Here is an 11,821-nt window from a genome sequence, read left to right on the forward strand (position 1 = left end):
TAATGAAATAATAGTTTATAGTATAAAAAAAATTGCAAATGATAGATATTAAAATACTTCTATACCACCTTAAGTTGTTTTTATCTGTGGACTAAAAATAATTTTATAAAATGCTGTTTTTAAAACGTCATCGAATGGTCAGTTGGGAATGAGAAATTTACTAAATTCTAAATTGTGGATAGAGTATAAATTCTATTAAAAATTTCTCCGCACACATTCCAGTTGTATTATTTTTTTTTTTTTTAATTTTTACTTTTATTTGAATTTTGCACTTACATTTATTAATACAAACAAAAACTTTTAAGATTTCAAAGGATTGACAAAGTAACTTTTTTCAGTAAAATAGAAAAATCTCTATAAAATTTCAAAATTTACCAATAAGGAAAAATGGAAAATGAATAATCTGTTTAAGTTTTTTTTCAATTTCTTTTATTTTGGTCCTATCGTAAAAATGTAATTTATATGGTGCAGAAATAAAAATTTAAATCAAAAGATTGTCAAATAAAAATTCCTTAATTAAAGGGTACACTTTGATAAACTATCTTTTTCATACGGAACATAATTCACAAAAGTTTTTTTTTTATAACACACTTTTTTCAGAAATTTCAAAACAAAAGTTAGGAAATTCGTAAGAGACCAATTCCGAAAAAATTAATTTGGGAACTTAAATTTCTTGAGAGCTAAATCGACTCAGAAAGTTATTTAAGCCAATTGGTATACTTGAGGTGAAATGAAGCAGCAAAATTTTTGGTTGTAGCAAACAGTAGCATAAACGCTGGTGGTTTTATAAAACTTTGAATTGCTTCAAACATTAACCTTATACTTATGTATAACATATTTGCTTTGATTTTAAAGTTTAAAATTTTTTATTTTAAATTTTAGGAAAAACCAATACATAAATTTAGTTATAAATGTATGATGTCTAGAATATTGAATTTCTCTAGGTTTGAAGCAGCATTATACATACATATAAATTTTCACATTTTCCCACAAATGGCATATGTAAGCACTTTATGGCAATAATAGCTATTGTAAATCAAATTTCTACGTCACTTTTGATTTTTCGTCCTCCAGTTTTTATTTCACTTTTTGCTCTCATAGAACAATTTCTTCGAAATTTTGTTTGACCACTTGAGATAAAAGCATCACTGCTTTGTGTTTTGTCTTAATATGTAGTGTTGTTGCATATGTCTGTGAACTTTATAAAATAGTATACTATGTATAGGTTTGTTGTCAGTAGTATTCAAACTTATAATACGATTAGATTATTTTCATTTAAAAGCAGTTTATATGCATTTGCATTTTATCAACGTTCAAAAGTTTTGCTATGTTCAGTCGTCTGTTCATTGAATTGCATGCTTTTTTACTTATATGAAAAGTGTGTTCTATAAAACAACTTGTTATAGTATCACCTTCGAATTAATAAAGATATTAGACGTTTATTTTTGGTTTATTAAAAGGTTTTCCATACAGAAATCCTTCATTAGGCCATCAATAACTTTATTAAGCATTTATGAATACCGGGTTTAGTATATATGTACATATATAATTATACATACATAAGTATTACAGTTGTTGCAGTTTATACAAGTTATGGTTATATTTGTATCCATCTAAGTATTTCGTACTAATAAAACGCCTGTAATAACAACACTGATTCCCAATGTTCATGATTTTGTAGTAGTTTTATGTTTGAATAGGTAGTAAACATCTGCATGGGTATAATTGTTCTTAAATTCACAGTACTGCATAGTACGAAACTACACGTACACTATTGTGAAAATATAAAACAAGTATGTGCAGGATGTGTAGGTTCGAAAAAATGAGTTATAATCACACACAACTTGCTTAATTTTTGAAACGGAATATTACTCGTCTCGCTCGTTGAGAGTTGTGTAGTGTTTGATATAATTAGGCAAAAACGTCTTAATGATAGAAAAAACATCTCGAAATCTAAGAGTGATCAGTTTGAACTGTAACGTACAAGCAGCCTTTATGCTATGTAACCATAGTACGGCTCTAGTATTGTTTTGAATGCGAAGATTTTCGGCAATTTTCATGTACACAGCACGATCGTAAACGATCCTCCTAACAAGGGCGTAAAAAATACTAAAAATTTATTTAGTTGCTTCAAAGCATTTAATGCGTTTTGTTTAAATTAACAAAAATTCTATAAAATCACTCATAAGTTGTCTCAAAACATTTCGAAACAGATCATATATTATTCCGATTTGTTTTTCACTCTTAACTCTATTGTCTCTGTTTCTTTTGTATATGTTTGCTTTAACACATGTATTTTTATGTGTAGATGATCAACTGCTTTTTGAACTTCGGCGGCACTACAGACAGTATTCATAAAATAATCGAGTGACTTGTAAATCATTTTTAACGCACTCGTGCAGATGTCTAATAGGTATATTCTTAAAAGTAACATTCTAGCGTATATTTAATTTATTGTAAAACTGGCATAACATCAAAAAATTCAGTTTTTTTAACATTTTACTACATCTTGAAAAAATTGTAAACTGTTTTTGATAGTAGATTTTAATATATTTAATCTTGTTTTAACATTTGCAACAACAAATTGACATCACAGAGTAAAAATAGATTCTGTGAAAATAATAAAATTTATATATACAAAATTAAAAGTTATTTTCAATTACATTCAGTTCAAAAACCACCTGCTAGAAATAAAGAAGAATGAATGCCATAGTTTTTATACATGGAATAGGGTTTTAATTTAATATCTTTAAAACTTTGCACATAAGTATTAGTACATTTATATCTGTGAACGTTTGGCAAAAGCACTTATCTCGATTAACGACAATTTTCGCCTAATAATGTATATGCCTTCTATATGACACCGATCAAATCAAAGTAATTCGAGATTTTTAAGTTTTTTTGTCATGTTACAAAAGCAAAATTTACTTTTTTCGAGAAATTTATTTTGTCAAAAGATCACAGATATAGTTGCATATATAAGCACTGTAATAAATACATGCGAAAATCTCAGTAACATAGAATATAAAGAGTTATCCTACAAACCTTTATTTTCCGATTTTAACAGTAATCTAAAATAATACAAATGTGTATTCTGTATGTTTTTATATTTACGTATGTATATATATACACTTGCTATGCTGCCATGCATTAATATCAAATGGATTTTTCAAAGCTATAACTGCACAAAGTCATATCAATTGGTTTTATGTTCACTAACATATTTAAACGATATTTCGCATCGCCTTTATATATGGGGCTGTTGTAAAGTAGTTACAAGCTTATGAGAATATCGCAGTAATGTTGTCCAATGTTTGGTTTACAAATCTATATTTTGTCTTAGATATTTGTACGGTTAAAATTGTTAAGAATTAAAAGGGGTTTAATTTTTTGTAGAATATGTCCTTTTGTGAAGTGTAAATAATTATTTCAGAACATATTTTCTAGTCATTTATATTACGAGTATGATAAACAACTGTAGATAAAATGTTTAATCCGTAAATAACAATTTTCCAATATTGACATGGCCGACCATATAGTACCCTACGCCATGAGCATATTTTAAAAATTATTTATTTTTCATAAACAAACTTTAATATTGAAATTTACTATAATTCGAAGGTATTTAAGCAATTTATTGATGAAAACCATATTTTGTAAATGAGGCTTTATATAGGAGTATAGGTCAAACATGTGTCGACCCTCATTAAATTTGGGAAAATGATATATTTTTTAATTAACAGTCAGTTATGTTAGAATTTTGGAAGCTTAAGATATTTCTTGTAGGGAGTTTATATGGGGCTAGGGTCAAATAATGGCCGATTATTACGAAAACCTTACACAATAGGCTTCGTCCCCAGCTAGCCGGACAGATGTATGTATGGACGTAAAAAACTATAAAATTATGTTGCGCTTTATATGAGATACCGGTTCAGTTATATGTGTTCGGCTTGTAATCATAGAACGATTTTTAGCTATTCCACAGGTTTTGTCAAGCTTTTTATGGCCATCCAGCCTATAAGCCGAAAATTAAGACTTAATCGGCTTAGAAAGTGATTCTATGTCGATGACAAATCCTTTAAAATTCAGTGAGATTTGGTCATTTTGGTTATAGTACCATTCTAGCCCTTTCGAAAATCATTGGTTTATAATCTGGAATATACTACTATTATTTGTCACCTGCTTTAATACAGATTTTTAAGATACAAACTTTTAGCGTTATTTTTCAGCATTTTCTGGCCTTTTCTAATGTCTGATTTATTTTTGAAGCTTCTGGTAACTTCTTATACAAAAAACTTTCCTTAAGAACATATATTTAATCAAACTCTGCGATTACATTCCAAATATATAAAGATTTTTCAAATCGGGTAGGATCTTCAAATCTTCCATATTAAATAGTATTCCAATCGAAGTAGCAGTTTATATATGGGAAATTTATTTTCAAAAATATTTATTCTGACCCACAGTGTAAGATGACATAATATGAGATTTCAATATTTTTCCTCCTTTAAGGTGTTATACTAGAAAAAATAAGAAATCAATGTGTGCATCCAGCTTAACGCTAGATACTGTACATACACTAATACATACAGATGTCTGTCTAGTATGCTTGTATGTATTTGCCTTTCATCTGTGCTCGAATATCCTTTTAGCATGTGTATACATAGACATACATATGAAAATGTGCCTGCGTTTTTGTATTTGCATGTGTCCATGTATATTTAAGGCATTTTGTTGTCTAACATTTACCAATTCGAACGAACGCGGTGCATTAAATTCAAACTTTATTTTGTTATGAAAATGGGTTTTGTTATGCTAAATTGATTTTGAATGTTTATTGAGGCATATGAAAATGTTTGTATGAATACAAGTGCTTACTTATTCTTGGTTGTGTATGGTTATATCTACATATGTAAAGAGATGTAGATATTCAACTGATGTCGTTTGCTATTACCGTTAGTAATACTACTACTGCTACTATGTTCATACATATAAATGCATATTTCTATATGTCACTACTATGAGGGATACAAGTATTATCCGTTAGAGTATATGTTCGTAACGCATAAAAAATTTTCTCCCACACATCGGCTGAGAATAATTTTCTGAATCGATTACATTATGTATGTAAATACGATTTTGGTTGTAGTCAATTTAGTTGAGCCTCCATTCAATCGTCCCCCTTATATTCCGTTGTGCCCTAATAATCGAACTTTTTTTGAACATAGCCCTAAAACCACTTAAACCTTGAAAATAAAAATAATTGCGCTATTAACATATTCAAATTAATTTTAATACAATAAAATTTTTGGAATATTGGCTTTTCTTTACGAATTACTTAAAACTGGTATAGAATATCATATGGTCGTCTAAGCCTATCTATTCTTTCATACTTATTTTACATGCATATAAATATATTTGCATAAAGTTACATTCATACAAATTTATACATGCATATGCATTATGCATATATGTAAGTAAGTACGTATGTATGTTATGTATTCTGCACATAAATGTGAATGTTTGCATTTAAAGTGTCTTTAAGTGGCAATTATGTACAAATGCATTAGGGGGTGTTAAAGGACACTTAAGGTTTTATTGTTATTATAATTGTGGTATTTTATATGGTGATTTCTTTTTTTCTACTATTTTTTCCAAACATATTTGAAACGTTTTATTTGTAAAATGAAGAGCAAATTTGATAAAATTACACTTATTGTATGAAGATTGTGTAAGAATATATATTTTTTTGAAGTTCTGTAAGCAATTATGAAATATTTTATAATTCGTTTATATTATTTTTAATATATGTGTTAATTAGATATTCACATACCAATAAATAAATTAACGATGTATATGTTTTAAGTGGTATTACATTATTACCCTTTTAAATTTATTTCGGTGCAACCGGCTGAGTTTGGGCGGAAATACAAAGCTTCATAAGGACAATGTCCAAGTTGAAATATCGGTAATATCAACAAACGTGTGGTACTTTGTTTTCTAGTAATAACTTACATAGAAACCGATATATAAGCAAACAAAAATAATATATTGTTTATATGAGAAATTCATTGTGTAATCGGTACATACTTCTAAATTGCCTTTTTCACTTGTCTTAGTATTCTTTTAATAACCTACATATAATATGACACTTAAGGTCTAATCTATGACTACTTTTTCTAGTCACTTGAAAGCGTTTGTGGAAAAAATTGCATTATAAGTTTGTAATAAAATTTTTGCATTTTAAGCCCTTTCAAAATAATGAAAGTTTTTGCTTAGTAGGTACATTATTTTTTGCTATATTATTTTTATAGCACACCGAAATTGCAAGTACTTAATTAACTTAAATACAAATAGGTAAGCGAGCGTGGAAGTACTTGGATCCAATATCATCACTATGTTTGTGTAATAAGTTAAAATGCTAAATGTTGTGAGAACGACAGTGAATTAACGAACAGAAGGTCCAAGTTCGTATTCTATGTGATCAATTGTTAAGTAAAACGAAACAACTTTTTAATTTCCTATTTGTAGATACTTAGCTTTTTAACTGACTTTAACTGACTTTTTTTAGGTTAACTGAGTACAATAGTGGACTAACAAATACGATTTTTAACATATTACTTCCAATATTCTAAGTATGTAATAATTTTTAATTTTAGTGATTTTTTTTAATCAAAAAACAACTTTTTGCAATTAAAAAAAAAAAAATTAGGCTGTAGCCTTATCTTCATTTCAATGTTAAATTTATTGCAATTAATTTTTGCAATCTATAATCTAGGAATTGGAATTCAATTATGTGTATATCTATTCAATATATTTGTATCATTTATTTACGAGCAAACTTCTAACATATTTAAAATAAAATTAAAAGGTTTTTGAATTTATTGTGTTTATTTAGCATGAGCCACTACAGACTCAATAACAAAATCATTGGAAAAAATGTCCACCTATTCACCCATTACAAAAAATTTAATCTACTCTGTATTGAATTCAATTTTCTAATTGTAAATGTTTAAAAAAAAGAAAAACTTTTCTCTTAATGACCATTTTAGACTATTAACTTGAAACTTTTTCAATTTCAATACGATTTAATAACGATGTCTATTATCAATGAAATTAATTTTTAGTATTATATTTTTTCAAATGTTGCTTGTTAGCCTTTATTTAACATTGGACGGTTTAACTTTTTGACCCCCTCAAAAAAAAAAGAAAAATAAAATAAAAACAAATATATTTTCCATATAACAGCCACAGGAACAAAACAAAATTCAACTCCATTAAGCACTTAACAATAAGTATCAACAATAGCGAGGACAAACAACAAAAATAAATCCTTAAATAAACAATAACTACATGAAACGAAATCAAAAAAGTCTAATCAAAAAATGTAATCTATAATAGATTTTTTAAAGGGCTCTGGAATGAAAAAAATATCTTACAAAACAATTGCATAAAAGAGTATATGGTTTTTTGTAATAATGACCTTCTACTCAAACTATGGAAAAACATTAATTAAAATGTTTGTTTTAAAAAAAGAAAACTTCTACATAAAATGTTAAATATTTACATTTTTACATAATGTTTAAAATCCAATAAGAGGCTTTTAATGTAAAAAGTTATTTAAATATAAATAAGTAAAAAAGTCTTAAAATGATATGTCTCATAAAAAAGTTTTAAATATAAAATCATTTTATTTTTTCTTTCAAACTTGTTTAGATTTTTTATATGCAAAATATGTATACGTATTATATGTTGAAACTGTTATCTTAAAAATTTACTTTTATTGATAAATCTTTTTATTTACTTATAAAATTGTTTTATTGCAGAATTTATGGCAATGATACATTTACTTTGCACTTGGATCATGGTCGGGGCTTTGGAAAGGCTTTTCATGATGACTTAACCATTTTGGCACCCATGTTGCAGTGTTGTATGTTAAGAAAATCCACCGTTAAAAAATTATTAGAGTAAGTTGATGTTTGACTTTTATTTTTAGTTAATGATGCAAAAGCTGAAATCTATTAAGAGCTATTTTTAGCCAGCCAATAATATGTTTATAATCAAATAAGAAACTATAGTTGTACCAACTATATGATACCCTAAAGCAATAACGAATATTATCATGAACCGAGCAGACATACAGACGAACATAGCTTAATCAAATCAGAATGTGATACTGAACGAATCACGTAGTTATGAGCAAAGAAGTTCAAATCGAAAGGTCCAGTTGTATTGAATTTATTGATGGAACTTTATCTTTATATAAAAATTATTTGTGTCATAATACTTGTGTTTATTAGGGAATTGGAGATTTATGTCATTTTTTAAATGTAACTTTGTTTAAGGTCAAATTAAGCCGCATTATTACAAAATTCGGCAGTATTATTTAGGCTTATATAAAGTTTAGTTTTGACAATTGTTTGTAGAAACGCTAGAAAATTTATTAGACGGGTCCGGTTTTATGTGAGCTAGGTGAATTATTTGACCGATTTAAACCATTTGTAATATAGTTCCTTATCCTTGGACTAAGATAAATTGTTGTGGTAGATTTCATCAAATTATTTCAAAAATTCCGACTTGTACAGCGCGCACAAGGTTTTACACTATATATAACATTGTAATTTTTTTAATTTTAACTTATTTTTCTCAATAGATATCACAATGGACCTAAGCCATTATCACAAGTAATGCGTGAATCAATGAGTGCTGATCCTGTGAGTCCGGTACTATGGGAACCACATTTGGAAGCTTTAGATCGCAGAATTGTTATCATATTACAAGGTGTAAGAGATTGTGTTAAGAAAAATCCACCAGAAGAATTTGATGTGTCAGAAGATAATGTATCATCATAGCGCTATAGTTTAAAGAAACTCAAACCAAACTTAAAACAATTAGTTTAAGCTTAAAATTAACCAAGGAAACAACAAAAATTATACAAAAAGGAAAATAAGTAATTAATTGTTTTTGTTTATATAACATTTATATAATATAATTTTTTGTTAAAATATTTAATTAAAACTAGCATGAAAAATAGTTAAAAAAAACTAAATCCTACAAACTAAAAATGAGCGCTAAAAGAGCTTTTTAAAAAAGCTCTCTTGGCTAATGCTCTCTATTAAAAAAAAATTTAATTACAAAACGAAAAAAAAAACAAATTTCATTAATTAGTTCTCAAAAGCTCTCGTTACAATTAGTTTTATATAGATTAAATAATACCAACAATAATAACAAACATTTAAGCTTTAAAAGTGATAAATTTCTAAAAAAAAAAACAAACAAATTCATCCATTTAAAAAACAAGTTGTTATTTATTTGAACGAAAAGTTAAAAAAAAAAACAATATTAATTTGTTTAACAAAAACTTAAAAAAGTATTTTTTAAGCATCTGTTTATTTCAATATCTACAGTTCTTTTTTGTTTATCAACAACGTCTTGTTACTTTAATATCTATTTTATGAGGACACTAGAAAGTCATAACAAGCATCAAGATCTTATATACTGGCAGCTATATATTTTTTAGACGTTGTTTTTAAGAAACTAAGGGCAAAAACTGTAAAAAAAAACACAGAAATATATAAAAATTATTTATTTTTATGCTTTATAACACAAGGTGTTACAAGCTTTAAAGTATAACAAAAGAATACCAACTAACTTTATTTAAAAGAAAAATACAAAAACAAAAAAGACTATATCATATTAAAACTAATATTTAACTAAGTACTACTACTATAACAAAATATATTATATTTAATATTATTTATCACTTGAAGTGTTGCCAAATGTATATACCGATCATAGAAATTTAAAGCTGAATAAAAAGAACATAAATTAAGTTAATCAGTTAAAAATCATATAAGTAGTTATGAAAATGTCTCTTCCTTTTCTTTGTGACACTGGCAAGTTTTATGTAAAAATTAGTCCCTTTCCCAAAATTGTAATTTTCATCACCAAACAACACCATTGTAGAAGCTACATGCTACAGCTGTAGATAACTAGCATAGAAAATATTTCTACCAAATCATTTGGCAGCACTTATTATCCTTTTTTTAATGTTATATCTTTAATTTTTATACTAAATAAGAAATATGTCATAAAGTTTAATCCAAAAAAAAACTTTATTTAATATTTCTCTTTTCCTTTTTTTCTTATATTTTTCCTCTTAGCATTATTAGAATATACCAAAGAAATATCAATCTTTTTTGAAATTTCATTTTTAATAATATCTTTTACTTAAATTACGTTGAAATAACACATACATACATTCATACCAATACATACATATACACTAATGATATCAAAAAGAAAAAAACACATACATAAAAAAAAACATATATTATCAGTAAATCTTGTGCATTTTTATGTTTCTAATGTTAATTTTTTCCACATTTCTAATGAACTAAAAATCGAAATCGGGAAAAAAGTTAGAAGAAAAAAATATGAATAAGAAAGAAATAAAGTTTATTTATAACGAAAGTACCTTATGTGTATGTTTGTTGTTTGAAATGAAAAAAAAAATATATTAATGATATATTAAAGATTAAAAGAACACAATTTAATGAATACAATTTATGTATGCGAATATTAAGGGTATTCAATAAATATTTTATGCTTATTTTATACCATCTTATATTATTTACATATTTCATTAACTACTTTAAATTCAAATGCATTCAATATGTGTTATTTTACCACCTCTCTTGAATACCTTTAGTAATAGATGTTATTTTTTTAAATTCTATATTTATAATTAACAATTATAAACATACATACATATGTACATTTTGTGTAATAATGACTATTAAAGACAATTTGTTTAATTAAGTTTGTGTTTAATTTGTTCTATTTTTTATATATGTTATATTTTTAAATTTGAATATTATGAAAAAAAACATTAGAAGAAACTAAAAAGGTTTAAACTTATTGTCGATGTTATTTAATTGTAATTAATTAGTAATGACTATTAATCTGATACAATCATTTATATGTATATTTTTAATTAGACAAATTAGCACTATTGTAAAAATAAATTAATTAATTAAAAATAAAACAAACAAAAAAAATATATATAAAATATATCAACGAAAAAAAGTAAAATATTGGAATAAATAAAAATATTTGACTGTTAAACAATTATGAAGACGGACTTTCTTTCATTCAAGTTATGTAAATAAGTGGCAAATGTTAGCGAAAATTGAAAACATTCGTATCATCATTTTTAGGTAAAGTATTAAAAATTTTTTTATACCTACACATAAAAAAGAGCATATTTAAAAAAATGGGACAACGTTATAAGTTTTAAGCTAAAAGGACATTTATTTGTCTCTAAACAAATATCTTTTTTTAATGTTCGCTTTTTCATAAAATATATAATTATATAATTAAAATCGTTCAATATGATCACTTAGTAAGTTAATTTGAATATGGATATACATTGAAGAAATACACCTGGGCCTCTATCGATCCTGTTGAGTGCTTATTAACCACTGCGATCTCTTGATGTCTTGTCAGAAAATGTTTCCAATCCTAAATATCTTTTCAATACGATCTATTGATATCTTCTTGAAAATATTATCTGTAGATCAATCTTAAATATGTTCCAATTGAGAAGCAAGTATAAGAATAAATACGGGCCTATACCTATAAATTTAGGTAGAGGAATTTACGTTGTGTTATTAGTGTTTACAAGTGAATTTTTACACATAAATAAATTGTTTTATGAAGGGGAGTTTGTATGGGGGTAGAGTCATATTACAAAAATCAGCAGTGTCCTTTAAACTTCGATAATAACATTTTTTTAGATTTTTGTTGGCATAATAGAACA

The 11,821-nt window shown here is 26.1% G+C and overlaps 1 protein-coding gene across 1 annotated transcript in view; it reads left to right on the forward strand.

Annotated features, from left to right (window-relative positions):
- The window catches only part of LOC111675808 (homeobox protein 2), a 162,385-nt gene extending 152,320 nt beyond the window's left edge, over positions 1-10,065 (forward strand). Inside the window, exons 14-15 of the mRNA XM_046949238.1 lie at positions 7,827-7,967; positions 8,654-10,065. Of these exons, the coding sequence (XP_046805194.1) occupies positions 7,827-7,967; positions 8,654-8,852 (340 nt within the window). The 3' untranslated portion in view covers positions 8,853-10,065. The remainder of the gene's footprint in view (positions 1-7,826; positions 7,968-8,653) is intronic.
- Positions 10,066-11,821: the final 1,756 nt, after the last annotated feature.

Source organism: Lucilia cuprina, chromosome 4 (genome assembly GCF_022045245.1).
Source record: "Lucilia cuprina isolate Lc7/37 chromosome 4, ASM2204524v1, whole genome shotgun sequence".
NCBI classification, from domain to species: Eukaryota; Metazoa; Arthropoda; class Insecta; order Diptera; family Calliphoridae; genus Lucilia; species Lucilia cuprina.